General features: G+C 44.8%; 1 protein-coding gene across 2 annotated transcripts in view; it reads right to left on the bottom strand.

Moving 5' to 3' along the window:
* The window catches only part of ARAP2 (ArfGAP with RhoGAP domain, ankyrin repeat and PH domain 2), a 163,346-nt gene that overhangs the window by 103,358 nt on the left and 39,685 nt on the right, over positions 1-20,303 (bottom strand). For both annotated transcript variants that reach the window (XM_087874954.1, XM_087874955.1), the window contains 4 exons: positions 18,158-18,234; positions 11,203-11,276; positions 7,240-7,599; positions 3,830-3,899 (listed from right to left, as the gene is read on the bottom strand). In XM_087874954.1, the coding sequence (XP_087731080.1) occupies positions 3,830-3,899; positions 7,240-7,599; positions 11,203-11,276; positions 18,158-18,234 (581 nt within the window). The remainder of the gene's footprint in view (positions 1-3,829; positions 3,900-7,239; positions 7,600-11,202; positions 11,277-18,157; positions 18,235-20,303) is intronic.

The following is a 20,303-nucleotide window of genomic DNA, read 5'->3' on the forward strand; positions in this document are numbered from 1 at the left end:
AGTGTAACCAAACGGCCATAACTCACTTTTTTCAGTGATGTTCTATCATATCTCAAGACCTAAACTGGACGCCTAACATCAAAAACGTCATCAAAAAAGCACAACGAAGAATGTTCTTTCTGCGCCAACTCAGAGAGCTCAAACTGCCCAAAAAGCTGCTGATCCAGTTCTACAGAAGAGTCATTGAGTCTGTCATCTCCACCTCCATAACTGTCTGGTTTGGCTCTGCAACCCAACAGGACAGATTTAGACTTCAGAGAATAATTAGAACTGCAGAAAAAACCATGGCTACCAACCTGCCTCCCATGGAGGACCTGTATACTGCATGAGTCAAAAAGAGGGCTGGGAAAATATCTACAGACTCCTCGCATCCTGGACATAAATTGTTTCAACTCCTACCCTCAAAACGACACTATAGAGCACTGCACACCAGAACAACTAGACACAAGGACAGTTTTTTCCCCAAATGCCATCACTCTGCTAAACAAATAATTCCCTCAACACTGTCAAACTATTCACTAAGTCTGCATTACTATTAATCTTCTCATCGTTCCTATCACCCATCTTCTCCCACTTATTATTATTATTATTATTATTATTATTATTATTATTATTATTATTATTATTATTTCAATTTATATACTGCCCTATATGACTGCATGACTGTAACTTTGTTGCTGGTATCCGTAAGATTTATATTGACTGTTTCCTAATAGGATTTGATTGCTTACTTGTACCCTATGACTATCATTAAGTGTTGTACCTTATGATTCTTGACAAACGTATCTTGTCTTTTACGTATGCACCAAGACAAATTCCTTGTGTGTCCAATCACACTTGGCCAATAAAGAATTCTATTCTATTCTATTCTATCCTAGAACTTCATATATTCATTTCTGTATCATACATCCTCCCGTTGCCCTTTCATAAAAGGGCTTGTATCCTTACGATTTATATTGACTGTTTCCTAATAGGATTTGATTGCTTATTTTGTACCCTATGACTATCATTAAGTGTTGTACCTTATGATTCTTGACAAATGTATCTTGTCTTTTTATGTACACTGAGAGCATATGCACCGAAGACAAATTCCTCATGTGTCCAATCACACTTGGCCAATACAGAATTCTATCTATCTTATCTATGTTGTAACTTTGGAAGATTACTACATGAACTGTTGTAAGTCGAGGACTAACTGTATGTGCCATGCAACAAAAAAAAAAAAAAGAAAAGAAAAGAAAAGAAAATAGGACATGGTCCAAAAATTCCTACTACAAAGAGTGTTTTATTTCCTGGACAATTTTGATGGCCATATTTCTCGTGGGTTAAAGCCACGCCTGCTTACATTCAATCATATTCTCATACGCTCAAGTTTTCGAGATGCAATCAGGTCGCTACAGAAAGAAATTTCTCTCCATTTCATCAGGATGATCTAACTCTGTTGCAAAATTCATGGCAGTTTTCTTTCATCCAGATATTATATTCTGGCATCTACAGGCATCTGCTGACTACAGCTGGAACTGCAGTCGCTCTCTACAGCAGTGGCCAAAATTGTGGAAACCTTTTGGGGGAAAAAAGTGTATTTTTCAGGTTTGATGTGGCTAATAACACCACTTTTTTGGGGGGAGTTTCAAGATAATCCTATTCCACTGCTGGAATGGCCTGGGAATAGCCCAGATCTTCACCCAATTGAAAATCTATGGAGCCGACTAAAGAAACTTGTTAGTCAGAAGCGACCCAGCAATAAAACCCAGTTAACATAAGCCATCATTCAATCTTGGTTTCACATTATGACAGCTGCAGAACTAAAAGACTTGGTTCACTCCATGGGAAGATATTGTAAGGCCATCATTCGTGCTAAAGGTTACCCAACTAAGGATTTAACTGACATGGGGATCATATTTGCATATCTCGTTTTTTCGGCATGCTTCATTTTTCTTCTTTATCCTGTAACTGCTATTCTAATAGCAAATCCTTCCTAAAAGTTATTGCATGACATTCTTGATTAAATGATCTTTCCATTGATATATAATTTTATGGTACTACTCAAAAAGGAGTAGTAAGGAGCCTGGATAGTTCAACAGACAGAGCTCTGTAATTTAAGACCAGCTGTCTGCAATTAAAGTAAGATCGAATCTCGCCAGGCTCAAGGTTGACTCAGCCTTCCATCCTTTCTAAGGTAGATAAATTGAGGACCCAGTTTGTGGGGGCAATAAGCTGACTTTGTAAAAATATACAAAAGTATGAAGGCTATTGCTTAACGCATTGTAAGGCGCCCTGAGTCTCTGGAGAAGGGCGGCATATAAATCAAATTAAAAAAAAAAAACTGGTGTTATTAGCTAGTTTTAGAAAATACACTTTTCCCAAAAGGTTTCCACAATTTTGGCCACTACTGTATTTACTAGATTTTTTTCACCATCTCTTCCTTTTACCAAATCCTCTATCCTTAGAAAAAGTAGCTTATATCCGAAATGAAAGCTTTGGAGTGGGCAAACTACAATCTTACTACAGAACTGGGCTTTCAAATCATCCTTAAAGGAGAGAAGGGACACGGGGTGACTTTCGGTCTGAAAAGAAAAAGGAAGGAGCATTTCCAGGTCCTCGTTCGGAAATCGAAGGGAGCAGAAGCGTAGGAGTAATTTAAACAAAGAGGTGTAAAAATCGAAGCTTAAGGAGAGCTTTTCGGCAAGCAATTTCAGTGCAGAAATGTAGCAAGGGAGTTGTGTCAGTTAGGCACAAGGAAGGGGGCCTGCAGTAGAAAATTTGTGGGGAGGGAAGGAAGGAAGGAAGGAAGGAAGGAAGGAAGGAAGGAAGGAAGGAAGGAAGGAAGGAAGGAAGGAAGGAAGGAAGGAAGGAAGGATCAAAGAGAGGAAGGAGGGGGAGAGGGAAGGAAGGAGAAGGGAAATGAGCGGGAGGGGAGGAAGAAGAGAAGGGAAGGAAAGGAAAGGAAGGGACAGGAGAGATGGGAAGGGGAGGGAGAGAGGGGAGGAAAGGATAGCTCCAGGAGCCTGGATAGCTCAACAGACTAAGCACTGTAATTTAACACCAGCTGTCTGCAATTAAAAGTAAGATCGAATCTCGCCAGGCTCAAGGCTGAGTCAACCTTGAGCCTGGCGAGATTCGATCTTACTTTAATTGGTAGGTAAATTGAGGACCCAGTTGTGGGGGCAATAAGATGATTTTGTATAAATATACAAAAGTATGAAGGCTATTGCTTAACGCATTGTAAGCCGCCCTGAGTCTCCGGAGAAGGGCGGCATATAAGTCAAATTTTAAAAAAGGGGGGGGAAGGGAAGGGAGGGAGGGAGTGAGGGGAGGAAGAGAAGGGAAAGGAAGGGAAGGGAAGGGAAGGGAGGGAAGGGAAGGGAAGGAAAGGAAAGGAAGGGAAGGGAAGGGAAGGGAAGGGAAGGGAAGGGAAGGGACGAGAAGGGAAGGGAAGGGAAGGGAATCAGCTCCATGGGAAGCCTAAAACTATTTTTATTGAGATTGGCCATAATAACAGACTTTTGCAAGTCTTACGATGTTCTCCCTTCTCCTTCTTATACTGCAGTGAATTAGGAAAGGATCTGCCTGAGCCAGTTCTGAATGTTGTTTTGTGGTGGATTTAAAAATACTTTTGCTAAGGAATAATTCCTGCGTATCTCCATCCAGGTCATATGCCTTACTTTTCTATGTCTAATAACTGCCTTCCACCTTCAGGGAGAATGAGGATCAGACCATGAGTGACCCTGCTATCCAAAATCCTACGTTTAAGCAGTTGTCTACGGCTAAGTCCACACTAATAATTTGCTCAGAGTGGAATATATATTATTTAACACGACAGACTTACCTTGTCGTTATTGTAATAAGCCATGCTTTCGCCATCAAACTTCACCCAGCGTTTCTGAAACACGTGCTTCCTACATGGGAAGAAAGTCAAAAGCAATTTGAAAAAGGGAGGAGGAGCAGGAGCAGCAAGAGGAAGAGAAGGAGGGAGAGGAAAAGGAGCAGGAGGAGGAGGAGGAAGACAAAGAGGAGGGGATGGGGAGGAGGAGGAAGAGGAGGAGGAGGAAGAGGAGGGGGAGGAGGAAGAAGAAGAGAAGAAGGGAGAGGAAGAGGAGGAGGAGGAGGAAGACAAAGAGGAGGGGATGGGGAGAGGAGGAAGAGGAGGAAGAGGAAGAAGAGGAAGAGGAGGAGGAGGAAGAAGAGGAGGAGGGGGAGGAGGAAGAAGAAGAGAAGAAGGGAGAGGAGGAGGAAGAGGAGGAGGAGGAAGACAAAGAGGAGGGGATGGGGAGGAGGAGGAAGAGGAGGAGGAGAAAGAAGAGGAGGAGGGGGGAGGAGGAAGAAGAGGAGAAGAAGGGAGAGGAAGAGGACGAAGAGGAGGAGGAGGAGGAAGACAAAGAGGAGGGGATGGGGAGGAGGAGGAAGAGGAGGAGGAGGAAGAAGAGGAGGAGGGGGAGGAGGAAGAAGAGGAGAAGAAGGGAGAGGAAGAGGAGGAGGAAGAGGAGGAGGAGGAAGACAAAGAGGAGGGGATGGGGAGGAGGAGGAAGAGGAGGAGGAGGAAGAAGAGGAGGAGGGGGAGGAGGAAGAAGAGGAGAAGAAGGGAGAGGAAGAGGAGGAGGAGGAAGAGGAGGAGGAGGAGGAAGACAAAGAGGAGGGGATGGGGAGAGGAGGAAGAGGAGGAAGAGGAAGAAGAGGAGGAGGGGGGAGGAGGAAGAAGAGGAGAAGAAGGGAGAGGAAGAGGAGGAGGAGGAGGAAGACAAAGAGGAGGGGATGGGGAGGAGGAGGAAGAGGAGGAAGAGGGAGAAGAGGAGGAGAAGGGAGAGGAAGAAGGGGAGGAGGAAGGGGAGAAGAAGGAGGAGGAGGAGGAGTTCTGCTAGACAAATTTCCTTTCCTGTCTAGTCAGTAAAGTCTACAAATGGCAAAAATAGCACAAGAGTTCCTCTCGTTCAGGAACCTTCACAACAAAGAGGTTGCAACACCACGCATTCTCCTCTGAATTCACTTGTCATGAAATGGGCCTTTCGTGACGCAAAAGGAAGACCTCTATGAGGAATAGGTTGCCCTTCATTTTTATTTACTTATTTATTTATATCCGTCTTTTATTTGTTTTATATACAACTCAACACGTACCACATACTTCTTCCTCCTGTTTTCTCTCCCACAACCACCTTGTGAGGTGAGTCGGGTTGAGAGAGAGTTGACTGGCTCAAAGTCACCAGCTGGTTTTCAGAACTAAGGCAGGACTACAACTCACCATCTCCTGGTGATTGACCCAAAGTTACCTAGCTGCTTTCCTGCCTGAGGCGAGACTAGAACTCACCATCTCCTGGTGATTGACTCCAAGTCACCTAGCTGCTTTCCTGCCTGAGGCGGTACTAGAATCCACCATCTCCTGGTGATTGACCCAAAGTTACCTAGCTGCTTTCCTGCCTAAGGCGGTACTAGAACTCACCATCTCCTGGTGATTGACCCAAAGTTACCTAGCTGCTTTCCTGCCTAAGGCGGTACTAGAACTCACCATCTCCTCGTGATTGACCCAAAGTTACCTAGCTGCTTTCCTGCCTGAGGCGAGACTAGAATCCACCATCTCCTAGTGATTGACCCAAAGTTACCTAGCTGCTTTCCTGCCTGAGGCGGTACTAGAACTCACCATCTCCTGGTGATTGACCCAAAGTTACCTAGCTGCTTTCCTGCCTAAGGCGGTACTAGAATCCACCATCTCCTAGTGATTGACCCAAAGTTACCTAGCTGCTTTCCTGCCTAAGGCGGTACTAGAACTCACCATCTCCTGGTGATTGACTCCAAGTCACCTAGCTGCTTTCCTGCCTGAGGCGGTACTAGAATCCACCATCTCCTAGTGATTGACCCAAAGTTACCTAGCTGCTTTCCTGCCTGAGGCGGTACTAGAACTCACCATCTCCTGGTGATTGACCCAAAGTTACCTAGCTGCTTTCCTGCCTAAGGCGGTACTAGAATCCACCATCTCCTAGTGATTGACCCAAAGTTACCTAGCTGCTTTCCTGCCTAAGGCGGTACTAGAACTCACCATCTCCTGGTGATTGACCCAAAGTTACCTAGCTGCTTTCCTGCCTAAGGCGGTACTAGAACTCACCATCACCTGGTGATTGACCCAAGTTACCTAGCTACTTTCCTGCCTGAGGCGAGACTAGAACTCACCATCTCCTGGTGATTGACTCCAAGTCACCTAGCTGCTTTCATGCCTAAGGCGGTACTAGAACTCACCTTCTCCTGGTGATTGACCCAAAGTTACCTAGCTACTTTCCTGCCTAAGGCGGTACTAGAACTCACCATCTCCTGGTGATTGACCCAAAGTTACCTAGCTACTTTCCTGCCTGAGGCGAGACTAGAACTCACCATCTCCTGGTGATTGACCCAAAGTTACCTAGCTGCTTTCCTGCCTGAGGCGGTACTAGAATCCATCGTCTCCTGGTGATTGACCCAAAGTTACCTAGCTGCTGTCATGCCTATGGCAGAACTAGAATTCATTGTCCCCTGGTGATCAACCCAAAGTGAACTAGCAAGCTTTCATGCCTGAGGTGAGACTAGAACTCACCATCTCCTGGTGATTGACCCAAAGTCACCTAACTGCTTTCATGCCTAAGGCAGTACTAGAATTCAATGTATCCTGGTGATTGACCCAAAGTGAACTAGCCAGCTTTCATGCCTGAGACGGGACTAGAACTCGCCCTTTCCCGATGATTGATTCAAAATCACCCAATCTGCTTTCCTGCCTAAGGTGGTGCTAGAACTCACCGTCTCCCAGTTTCTAGCCTGCTGCCTCAACCTGTAGGCCAGGGGTGTCAAACTCAGTTTCACTGAGGGCTGTGTTGACCTTGGGGGGACGGGACACTGGATGGGTGTAGCCAACTGGATGGGTGTGGCCATCTTAAAGTCACTCACTGGGTGTGGCCAATTGGGTGGGCGTGGCCAGCTTGACGCCACTCCCCAAACTGCTGTCATGTTTCCTCTTCGCACTGGGTAGACCAGGCCGAAGCCATACTGGTCTGATGTTTCCTTTTCACATTGGGTAGACCGGGCCCAAGTGACGCAGACCGGACCCTTACATTTTCCAGGACAGCCTCACTGACCGGAACTGACCACATCTGACCATAGACAGAGAGCCTCACGAGCCTTGTGTTTGACACCCCTGCCGTAGACCAAACTGGGTCTCTAACATCAGTAAAATCATCATAATTACATAATCATTATAACGGACTCTTTTTTTTGGCAACGTACCCTTGAGGAGAGAGTTTATCCAGCCAACCTTCCTTAACCTTCTTTGCTGCCGGAGCGTAAAAGCAGGCATAAGGTGTGATTGTGTCGTGGAAGCCAGGGACTAATTCATCACCGCAAACAGCCGGGGAAGAAAACATCTGGTCTTTCACATCGAGATCCAGACTCCCGCTTTTGAATTCTCCGAGGCCCTTTGTAGGTTTATATTTTCCCCTCCAAGCGTAGCGAGAACATTCTTTCAATAAAGAAGATTCAGCTTCACCGACAAATCTGTTCGGAAAGGGACTCTGGTCTCCTTGGGAAGTCAATTCAGAGTCCTTTACGTTTTCGGAGGTTTTCTGAGTTTGATTACTAGTAGCCAAACTAAAGAAGAAGAAGAAAAGAGGGAGGGGAAAAAGATAATGTTACTTCCAGCATCCCATTTGGCTCCGAAGAGATGCTGGCACCTGGTGATTTTGGAATGTGATTTTCCTGCTGATAAAACAGGTTGCTTTTCTATCTTCAAAATCAAACCCACAGTTCTAGGATTACCATATTTTTCGGAGTATAAGACGCACCTTTTCCCCCCCAAAAAAGAGGGTGAAAATCTGGGTGCGTCTTGTACTCCAAATGTAGCCCCGCCCAGCTTCTCAAACGGAGGTTTTAGAGGCTGAAAAAAGCATCAGAAAAGAAGCTTCAGAAAAGAAGCCTCCAAACAGAGCTTCAGAAAAGAAGCCTCCAAACAGAGCTTCAGAAAAAAAGCCCCCAAACAGAGCTTCAGAAAAGAAGCCTCCAAACAGAGCTTCAAAAAAGAAGCCTCCAAACAGAGCTTCAGAAAAGAAGCCTCCAAACAGAGTTTCAGAAAAGAAGCCTCCAAACAGAGTTTCAGAAAAGAAGCCTCCAAATAGAGCATCAGAGGCTTTTTTTCTGTTTCGGAGGCTTTCGGAGGCAGGAATTTTTTTTTTTTCTGAAACAGAGTTTCAGAAGTTTCAGAGGCTGAAAAAAAAGCAAAAAAAGGCAAGGCACAGAGCTCACAACCAAGGAACCTATTGCTAAAATTCACCTCTGGGAACAGCTGATTGGGAGTATTCCGGGAGGCCGATGCACCAGCTTTTTTCTTATTTTCCTCCCCAAAAACTAAGGTGCGTCTTATACTCCAGTGTGTCTTATACTCCAAAAAATACGGTAGCTAGTAAACTACAAGCAACTCCTTGGTTTACAACAGCAATGGAGCCCAACATTTCTTGTCGCTAAGCAAGGCAGCGGTTCAGGGAGTATTGCAATGTTTTCCCCTACTTTTCATTGTGTTTATTTACACAGGGAAGCAAGTGTCACCGTAACAGGAAGAGATTACAGAGAAATATACAGCCAGCAGAGATGCATCAAGCTGATCTTTCAGCTGCAGAAATTTTAATCTGGGCCACTTATTAAAGGTGAGTGTCTTGGACCAATTTAGCCTTGCTTCATCACACACAACTCAAAAGAGTAGGGAAAAAGGAAAGTGGAAATCAGAGAGAATATTTCCTGACCCTATTAACCAGGGGTGAAATCTAGCAGGTTCTGACTGGTTCTGGAGAACCAGTAGCAGAAATTTTGAGCAGTTTGGAGAACTGGCAAATGCCACCTCTGGCTGGCCCCAGAGTGAGGTGGGAATGGAGATTTTGTAATATCCTTCTCCCAGGAGTAGGGAGGAAATGGGGATTTTGCAGTATCCTTTCCCTAGAGTGGGGTGAGAATAGAGATTTTGCAGTATCCTTCCCCTGCCATGCCCACCAAGCCACGCCCACACAATCAGTAGTAAAAAAATTTGGATTTCACCACTGCTATTAACCTGTGATACCCAGCTCTGCGGCCATACGGCTCAGTCCAAATTTCTAAGAATTGTCCTCCAAGTTCATTAGAGATCCCGTTTTGACTCTACCATCTCTGCTCCAACTCATCGTCTTTGAAAGTTCTGCATTGCCACCACTTCGTAAGAAAACTACTCCTTAATGCAGGGGTTGGCAACCTTAGACTCTCAAAGAGCCACAAAGGTCCTAACCGGAAGCCCCCGTTCAATTCTGGAGCCGACCGGAAGTCCGGTTCCCCCATCATAGTCTCCTCCTAGTACGGTGTCCTTTTTTCTCTGCTGACCGGAAGTCCGGTTCCCCCACCAAAGAGTCTCCTCCTAGTGCAGCATCCTTTTTCCTCTACCTGTCCTAACCGAAAGCCCTATCAATTGTGGAGCCGACCAGCAACAGGGAGCCGCAGCAGAGGGATGAAAGAGCCACATGCGGCTCCAGAGCCGCAGGATACTGACCCCTGAGTAAGAAACTAATAGATACAGATTAACAGAGTTAGAAGGGACCTTGTAGGTCATCTAGTCCAACCCCCCACCCAAGCAAGAGACCCTACACCATTTCTGACAAATGGCAGTCCAATCTCTTCTTGAAACTTCCAGTGATGAAGCTCCCACAACTTCTGAAGGCAACTTCTGTTCCATGGGTTGATTGTTCTCATTGTCAGAAAAATTCTCCTTATTTCTAGGTTGAATCCTTGATCAGTTTCCATCCATTATTCCTTGTTTGGCCTTCAGGTGCTTTGTAAAATAGCTTGACCTCTTCCTCCTCTCTGTGGGAGCCGCTCAAATATTTGAAGACTGCTATCCTGTCTCCCCTCGTCCTTCTCTTCACTAGACTAGCCATGCCCAGTTCCTGCAACCATTCATTGTATGTTTTAGCCTCCAGTCCCCTAATCAGGTGAGATGCTCCCGGTTTTGGACCGGTTCAACCGAACCGGCCGGTGGTTCGGAGAACCGGTACTGATGGCAGTTCGAGACTCCACCCACCCGCCTGATCGTCCTTACTTCCTGGTTTTAACCAGGAAGTAACCTTTTTTTTTACCTTCTGTGCATGTGCAGAGGGTCAGCGCGTGCATGTGATGCGTGTGTGCGAGCAAAGCGAGCGCATGTGATGTGCATGACACATGCACTTCCGAATCAGTAGGGAAGGTAAGTAGATTTCACCCCTGCCCCTAATCTTCCTGGTTGCTCTTCCCTGCACTTTTTCTAGAGTCTCAACATCTTTTTTTACAGTGTGGTGACCAGCTCTGGATGCAGTATTCTAGGTGTGGTCTTAATAAGGCTTTATAAAGGGGTATTAGTACCTCACTTGATCTTGATTGTATCCTTCTGTTCATGCAATTTAGGATTGTGTTGGCTTTTTTGGCTGCCACCGGAAACTGCTGGCTCATATTTAACTGGTTACTTAGCCTGATATTGTCCGCAGGAAGAGAAGTGAGCTGAAACCCCCCCCAAAAGCTAACAAAGAAATATGATTATTTCAGCCCATGGAGGAAACTGAATTAGGAACCATGCATCCTGGTGCTTCTTTTCTTGAACTTGGTATAAAAATGTAAGCACACGCCTCCCCTAACCCAAACATAACAAAAACAGAGGCTGGCCTTATTCATTTCCTTCCTACCAGACACTTAGAAATGAGCTCCAGATGGAGAGAACAACATCCTGCCTGCAATGCAGGAGATGACTTTGTTCCTATTAGCAAAGTCTGGAAAATGTAAAAAAGAAGTGGAGACTCTAGAAAGAGTGCAGAGAAGAGCAACAAAGATGATTAGGAGGCTAAAACAAGAATGGTTGATGAAATTGAGTATGTCTAGTTTAATGGAAAGAAGCACTAGAGGGAACGTGAGAGCAGTCTTCCACAGGGGTGAAATGCTATCGGTTTAGATCGGTTCGCCCGAACCGCTAAATTTTTTTTTTTTAAAAAAAAAAAGAGGATTTAAGCAACCTTCTAAAACAATGAATCTCAATCCAAATCAAATCTTCCAGCTGGGTGTGTAGACCCTGCTTTATATCATCTGTGAATGCTACAGTTTAAAAAAATAAATTAAAAATAAGACCGATGTACAATTTTGACCCACGTTCATGTGTAATCAATGAATCCGAAATAGATTTGGATTTTTTTTTCCCCTGCATTTTTAATCCAATACCCTGTTCTGCTCGGCATTCTTTTCTTTTCTTTATCCTCTTCTAACACCTCTGAGGGTTCCTTGCTGTAGATTTCCTGGAAGAATAATAAATAAGAGAGTTAGACAAAGTTAAGGCAAATTGTCCCGGTCTTTAGATTACAGTATTAACAGGGGTGAAATGCTACCGATTTGGTCCGGTTCGGGCAAATCGGTAGTAAAAAAATGCTACCTGTTCAGGCGAACCAGTATTTCCAATGATCAGCTGGGCGACGATCAGCTGTGACGCACGACTTATATTAGCCAGACTCGTCAGATTTCCTGCTTTCTAGTTAATCTAAATCGTGTGGCACAGCAGATTCCCCCCACCCCTCACTGTTCTATTTATGTTTGCAGACTCGGAAGGCTTCCTAAGACTGGACTAGAACTCCCAGTTTCTGGTGATTGGTCCAAAGTCACCCAGCTGGATTTTATGGCTAAGGTGGGATTTGATGGTCTCTTACCTTCTAGGCTGGTGCCTTAACCACTAGGCCAAGTGCTGGTCTTGCTCAGTGGAGCTATAATGTTCCTTCTCAACAGTCCGCAGTTGGGATCTAACTAAGAGATCAACCGACATGTACCTAGGCCTATTACCTGTACACAAAACTATACCTATATCTATCTACAATTGCCCTTGGAAAGATAAAGCCTAGGCCTCAGGCCCAGCACTGACATCTGGAGTCCCTCGGTGAGGAAGAGGGGAAGTTTTAAAATGTGATGGGTGGGTGGATGGATGGATGGATAGATAGATAGAAAGAAAGAAAGAAAGAAAGATAGAGAGATTAGAGAGACAGACAGACAGACAGAGACAGTGATGGATGGATGGATGGATGAATGAATGGATGGATAGATAGACAGACAGACAGACAGACAGACAGACAGACAGACAGACAGACAGATAGATAGATAAAAGAGAGAGAGACAAACAGGCAGACAGAGACAGAGTGATGATGGATGGATAGATAGATTATATATAGAGAGACAGACAGACAGACAGATAGACAGAGACAGGCAGTGATGGATGGATGGATGGATGGATGGATGGATGGATAGATAGATAGATAGATAGATAGATAGATAGATAGATAGATAGATAGATAGATAGATAAAAGAGAGAGAGACAAACAGGCAGACAGAGACAGAGTGATGATGGATGGATAGATAGATTATATAGAGAGAGACAGACAGACAGACAGATAGACAGAGACAGGCAGTGATGGATGGATGGATGGATGGATGGATGGATAGATAGATAGATAGATAGATAGATAGATAGATAGATAGATAGATAGATAAAAGAGAGAGAAACAAACAGGCAGACAGAGACAGAGTGATGATGGATGGATAGATAGATTATATATAGAGAGACAGACAGACAGACAGATAGACAGAGACAGGCAGTGATGGATGGATGGATGGATGGATGGATGGATGGATAGATAGATAGATAGATAGATAGATAGATAGATAGATAGATAGATAGATAGATAGATAGATAGATAGATAGATAGATAGATAAAAGAGAGAGAGACAAACAGGCAGACAGAGACAGAGTGATGATGGATGGATAGATAGATTATATATAGAGAGACAGACAGACAGACAGATAGACAGAGACAGACAGTGATGGATGGATGGATGGATGGATGGATGGATGGATGGATGGATGGATAGATAGATAGATAGATAGATAGATAGATAGATAGATAGATAGATAGATAAGAGAGAGAGAGACAAACAGGCAGACAGAGACAGAGTGATGATGGATGGATGGATGGATGGATAGAAAGAAAGAAAGAAAAATAGATAGATTAGAGAGAAAGACAGACAGACAGAGAAAGTGATGATAGATGGATAAATTGCTGGGTGATTTAAGAGTACTGGCCTCAGTTGTTTTACCTGTATACATACCCATACCCAAATAGCCCAGTTCACCTGGTGTAAACACCACAGTTGTAAAAGCTTCCTCTTAAGCAGGCCACGTTCAGCCTGCCAAATCATTTAAGTACGCTCTTATCTTAGACCGGAGCAGCTACCTCTCCTTCAAGATCTCAGCATCTGACCTCAAACTAAGGTTAGATTTTCTGGAGTAGGAGGGGAACACCTACTCATTCTGTTTTACGTACAACCAGGACAACCTACGGCCTTGCCCACGGAGCCCACATGAAGGGCGCGTGGCCAGTGGAAGGAGGAAACAGACAAGGGGAACTTCTCTCCACGAAGTTTCACTTCGAGTCACTGAAACCCGCAGTGCAATTTCCTTTATTCCGGATTTGTTGGCAGGTTCCTCTGGTTAGCTGACAATGTGCCACCTCAGGGTGGCCACGCTGAAGAGGGGAAGTGGCGGAGAACCACAAAAAATGCACGAGGTCACGGACGGGTGGAGGCTAAGCTTGGAGACGCTTTGTGGGTTCCAGCTCTGAGGTCTCTATTCTTAAATGTTCTTCAATTGTTCTTCAATGTTCTTTCATAACTTAAATGTCAGTTATCACACTCAAATCAGCCAGGAAACATATTGGCATTTCATAAAATAAATCACATAATGGCAAAGTTGGAAGGGACCCTTAGAGGTCATCCAGTCCAACCCCCTGCTCAAGCAGGAGATTGTTACAGAATCACATAATGACAAAGTTGGAAGGGACCCTTGGAGGTCATCCAGTCCAACCCCTGGCTCGAGCAGGAGACCTTAGTCCCGTGATGGCGAATCTATGGCACGCGTGCCACCTGGAGCCGTATAGGTGGGCACACGAGCTAAACTCCGGAGCATATGCGCGCGCCGGCCACCTGATTTTTCAGGCCTTCTGGGCCCACCGGAAGTAGGGAAACAGGCTGTTTCCTGCCTCCGGAGGGCCTGGGGGTGGGTAGGGAAGGCCCGTTTCTTGCTCTCCCCAGGCTCCAGAGCTTCTCTAGGAGCCTGGGGAGGGCGAAAACAGCCTCCCCCCCCACACCAGAGGCCCTCCGGTGGCTGGAAACGGCCTGTTTGCCAACTTCCGGTAGCACCGGAAGGCCCATTTTCTCCAAAGCACCTGAGGGCAGGCCAAGAAGCAATGGGTGGAAACTAATCAAGGAGAGAAGCAACTTAGAATCTGCTGGATTTCACCCCTGCTTCCAACTCCGTTATTCTATTCCATCTCTTAGATTCACTGTACAGATTGTGCATATAGGAAAAATGCCCTACTTGCTTAATGATTTAAATGGGGTCTCAAATTAAACCCCCCACAAAAACAAACCCCAAACCCCCAACTCTCTCTAGGAATGCAGCTATGCTGTTTCAGCTGCTCCATTGCAAATTGCAATTACGATGGGCTATGCAGAGCCACGGAGAATATTTTAATGTAATCCCAGGCATTATTTTCCTGGAGTGAATTCCTTTCATTAGGTCTTTAGTAAATAATTCCATTCATGTATGTGGATGGCTGCAGGCTGATTGTCTGCGTAGGTTGAGGCGTATTGATGTCCACACACCTTCCCTAACTTTACACAATAAGAAAGCACAGCACTGGTAAATTAATTCGGAATTTCCAATGGTGTGGGGAAATGGTTTCATAGCAGAAGTGAACGTCTTCTGAAATCCATAGGCACTTTCAGAGGGGGAAGGATGCCATTTAACTGTGTTTTAAAGAAACAACTATATTCTGTGCGCAAATATTATTTTAATACCCAGGCTGGTTTTTCAAGTTGTTAAAATGCAACGAAAGAACAGGACAGGACAGGACAGGACAGGACAGGGCAGGGCAGGATAGGATAAGAAATAGGATAGGATAGGATAGGATAGGATAGGATAGGATAGGATAGGATAGGATAGGATAGGATAGGATAGGATAGGATAAGAAATAAAATGGAATGGAATGGAATGGAATGGAATAGAATAGAATAGAATAGAATAGAATAGAATAGAATAGAATAGAATAGAATAGAGTAGAGTAGAGTAGAGTAGAGTAGAGTAGAGTAGAGTAGAGTAGAGTAGAGTAGAATAGAATAGAATAGAATAGAATAGAATAGAATAGAATAGAATAGAATAGAATAGAATAGAATAGAATAATGGAATGTGGAATAGAATGCAATGCAATGGAAAGGAAAGGGACAGAACAGAAGAATGGGATGGGATGGGATGGGATGGGATGGGATGGGATGGGATGGGATGGGATGGGATGGGTTGGGTTAGAGTAGGGTAGGGTAGGGTAGGTAGGGTAGGGTAGGGTAGGGTAGGGAAAGGAATCCGGCAAGGCTGTATACTGTCACCCTGTCTATTTATATATTTTTAATTTGATTTATATGCCGCCCTTCTCCGGAGACTCAGGGCGGCTTACAATGCGTTAAGCAATAGCCTTCATCCTTTTGTATATTTTTACGAAGTCAGCTTATTGCCCCCACAATCTGGGTCCTCAATTTACCTACCTTAGAAAGGATGGAAGGCTGAGTCAACCTTGAGCCTGGTGAGATTCGAACTTACAGTAATTGCAGACAGCTGGAGTTAAATTATAATGCATTAGTCTGCTGAGCTATCCAGGCTCCATATTTAACTTATATGCAGAGCACATCCTGAGAAAGGTGGGGCTAGATGAATCAAAAGTTGGAATTAAGATTGCCGGGAGAAATATCAACACCCTCAGATATGCAGATGATACCACTCTAATGGCAGAAAGTAAAGAGGAACTAAAGAGCCTCTTGATGCGGGTGAAGGAGGAGAATGCAAAAGTCGTCTTGGAACTCAACATTAAAAAAACTAAGATCATGGCATCCGGGCCTCTCAATTCTTGGCAAATAGATGGGGAAGAAATGGAGGAAGTGACGGATTTTATTTTCCTGGGCTCCAAGATCACCACAGATGGGGACTGCAGCCAAGATGCAGCCAAGATGTTTGCTCCTGGGAAGGAAAGCTATGGCAAATCTAGACAGCATACTAAAAAGCAGAGACATCAACCTGCCAACAAAAGTGCGTATAGTCAAGGCTCTGGTTTTCCCAGTTGCAATGTCTGGCTGTGGAAGTTGGACCATAAGGAAGGCTGAGAAGGCCAAAGAATGGAGGCCTTTGAACTCTGTGCTGGAGAAGACTCCTGCGAGTCCCTTGGACTGCAAGGCCATCAAACCTGTCAGTCCTAGATGAGATCAACCCTGACTGCTCTTTCGAAGGCCAGATCCTGAAGAGGAAACTCAAATTCTTTGGCCACCTAATGAGAAGGAAGGACTCCCTGGAGAAGAGCCTAATGCTGGAAACGATTAAGGGCAAAAGAAGAAGGGGACGGCAGAGAATGAGGTGGCTGGATGGAGTTACTGAAGCAGTAGGCATGAGTTAAATGGACTCCAGAGGATGGTAGAGGACAGGAAGGCCTGGAGAAAAGTTGTCCATGGGGTCACGATGGGTCGGACACGACTTCGCAACTAACAGCAACAACAACAAGGATAAGGTAGGGTAGGGTAAGGTAGGGCCATTTTTCTCTCTCCTGTTTTTTGCTCTCCCCAGGCTCCAGAGCCTTTCTAGGAGCCTGGAGAGGATGAAAATGGCCTTACCCACCCCCCTGAGGCCCTACAGAAGCCGGAAACCGCCAGTTTGCCACCTTCCAGACCTATCAGAAGTCAGCAAACAGCCTGTTTGCCGACTTCCAACCGGAGGGCCTCTGGGGGGGTGGGGAAGGCCGTTTTCACCCTCCCCAGGCTCCTAGAAAGGCTCTGGAGCCTGGGGAGAGCAAAAAACGGACCTTCCGATCCCACCAGAAGTTGGCAAACGAGCCGTTTCTGGCCTCTGGAGGGCCTCCAAGGGGTGGGGAAGGCCGTTTTTGCCCTCTCCAGGCTCCTAGAGAGTCTCTGCAGCCTGGGGAGAGAGAAAAATGGGTCTTCCCCACCACCCCCCGAGGCCCTCCGGAGGCAGGAAACAGCCTGTTTCCCTACTTCCGGTGGGCCCAGAATTCCTGAAAAGTCAGCTGGCCGGCACGCGCATCTTGTTCACATGATTACATTTCTTGAATGGATTGGTAATGCCATCCTGGACTAGGCCTACTTTTGGCGTTATCCAGCAAAGATAAAGATAAATAGAAAGAGAGACTCATAACGTGAGTGTCTGTCTGTCTGTCTCTCTCTCTCTCTCTCTCCTTCTCCACCCCCCTCTCTCCCTCTTTCCCTTTCTCCCTTTCTCCCTTTCCCACCAGTGGTAGTATTCAGCCAGTTCGGACAAGTTGGGCGAACCGGTAGTGACGACCTGCGAGTGGGCCCGCCCATCCACCCAACCGCCCTGGTGCTATGCTGTCCTATCTAACCACATTTTCTAAGCTGCGTGCATGCGTGCAAGCGAGAGCAAAGCACATCCGTGAAAGGCCGTGCACATGTAGGGAAGGCGTGCAGGCTCTCACATTTTCGGTGTGCGGCAAACCGGTGGTAAAATTATGTGTGTTAGGAAATGAATATTACCTACCTTGTTGGGTTGGCAATATATAAACCATCAATATAGCTTTAAGACTGCTGTATTGCATCATACTGTGTCCTCATTGGTTAGCTCTGTAGCCAATCTCCTTAAGAGGGAGCTAGAAACATGGTTTGTTTCTTTTTGCTGTTCTTGCTCTCTGATATCTCTGTATGCTACTGTTTGCAAATCCAGAAGAACTGTTTATTGTGAATGACTACAACAACTGGTAAGAAGACTTTGTTATTGGATTATCCCTGGACTGTCGTTTTGCTATCTCCTGCTTTATATGTGTATGACCTGGACTGTTTATTGGACTGTGCCTTACTATTTCCTGAAAGTAAACACAACTCAGTGTATCTGTGTGTTGACTGTGTTTTATTCATACCTACTCTCAATCACTTTCATGCGCACACCCTTGCTACTCAAGAGTTACTCTGCGAATTCCTTAACAATGTGAAACCCACCTCCGTCTCCCACACATTCAACCGTTCCACCATTATTGGAACGTAACTGCAGACTTCTAGGTAGTAAGCAACTCACCATGTCTTCAGGAGAATTCATAAGGAAGGTCTCACCATAGGGAGAAATGGGGGGTGGCTTTTCTTCAGCTGGCTCTCCTGGGAAAATAAAACAGACAAGACACGCTCACAGTGTCATCCCGTGTCATCTCTAACACATGGTCCTTTGTGACTGCATATCAGTTCCGACCTGCAGAAAAATCCTAGCTTGCAAATGGTTGACCGATCTCTTTCTGAAAGCCTACAGAGATGGAGCATCCACAACTTCTGGAGGCAAATTTGTTCCACCGGTTAATTAACTCTCACCTTCAGGAAATTTCTCCTTAGTTCTAGGTTGCATCTCATCTTGGTTAGTTTCCATCCGTTGTTTCTTCTCTTGCCTTTTGGTGCTTTGGAAAATAGTTTGAGAACCTCCCCCCTCTCGTCTTTGTAGGAGCCCCTCAAATATTGGAAGACTGCTATCATGTCCCCTCTAGTCCTTCTTTTCATTAGACTAGACATACCCAATTCCTGGAACCGTTCTTCATACGTTTTAGTCTCGGTGCCTTTAATTATCTTAGTTGCCTTTCTCCGCACTTCTTCCAGAATAGTGCTCCAGTCAAATATAGGCTTTTTTTGCAAATCCTAAAGTTGGCACATTCCAGGAAGAAGTAATTGCATTTATGAAATTTGGCTTTGAAACAAAGTTTAAAGTATTTTGGGGTACTTGATATTCTCAAGTAAACATTTTTTTAAATGTTATCTAATTTTAGGTTCTATTTAATTGGGCCAAACTGTGTTATAATAATAATTTTAATTAGCAATTTTATGATGTTTGGGTATCTATATTTTTCTTGACTGTACACCGCCTTGAGTCCTATGGGAGAAAGGCGGTATAGAAGTATAATAAATAAATAAATAAAATAAAATAAGTATCTGGAAAAACAAAAATGGAATTTCTAGGCCTTTCTGACTTCAATGTTGCCAAGCTATATCTACGGCTCCCATTGCTAAGTATAGAGCTGATACTACTTGCAACATACAAATGATTCTGGATGCAGATCATTTATGGATGATCACAATGAAATATGATAATCCTTTACAGAAACTGCCCTGTGGATTTTTTCCCCCTTACAGTCACGCCAGAGAAGAAACACATATTATTATGTCTGCTATTGTTTTATTCTTTTCTTTCTCTCTCTCTCTGTCTCTGTCTCTGTCTCTCTGTCTCTCTCTCTCTCTCTCTCTCTCTCTCTTCTTTTTTTTTTTTGCCCTTTTAAATCCTTCCCTTCCCTTCTGTAGAACTAAAAGTTTTAAAAAAATTAAATCCATACCTCCGTGCTTGAAGTTGCGAGCGAAATCAAGTGGTGTCCTTGAATTGCAGACAAGCAACGTGTCAGATTTCAGATCGGCGGGCGGGCAAAGCTGTTGAAACTTGCCCTTAACTCTTAATTAAGTGAACTAAAAACCCAGCAAAATATTACGGCGTAATATTTTTAACCAGATCTGTCTTCCCACAGCAAGGGCTGGGTATTGACATTTACAGGCCTGCCGAGGGTGTCCATCTTTGCAATGCAGAAAATTTGACTCTTATAACTAATCCCAGAGGCGAAGATGCCCTCAAAAAGGAAGGTGAGATTTTGCCCGGAGTCATCTATTCCTACAAACCCAGTGATGGGATTCAGCCGGTTCGCACCACTTTGGGAGAACCGGTTGTTAACTTTCTGAGCAGTTTGGTGAACTGGTTGTTGGAAGAAATCATTAGGGCAGAGAACCGGTTGTTAAATTACTTGAATCCAGGAGTGGGATTCAGCCGGTTCGCACCACTTCGGGAGAACCGGTTGTTAACTTTCTGAGCAGTTTGGTGAACTGGTTGTTGGAAGAAATCATTAGGGCAGAGAACCGGTTGTTAAATTACTTGAATCCAGGAGTGGGATTCAGCCGGTTCGCACCACTTCGGGAGAACCGGTTGTTAACTTTCTGAGCAGTTTGGCAAACTGGTTTTTGGAAGAAATCGTTAGGGCAGAGAACCAGTTGTTAAATTACTTGAATCCCACCACTGTACAAACCACAATGGGCCCAATCTTGGGATCAACCATGACCTGGATGACTGAGAATCTCTATAGATCAGTGTTTCCCAAACTTGGCTATTTTAAGATGCATGGACTTCAACTCCCAGAATTCCCCAG

This window comes from Pantherophis guttatus, chromosome 8, assembly GCF_059756535.1.
Source record: "Pantherophis guttatus breed Tessera chromosome 8, ASM5975653v1, whole genome shotgun sequence".
NCBI lineage: Eukaryota > Metazoa > Chordata > Lepidosauria > Squamata > Colubridae > Pantherophis > Pantherophis guttatus.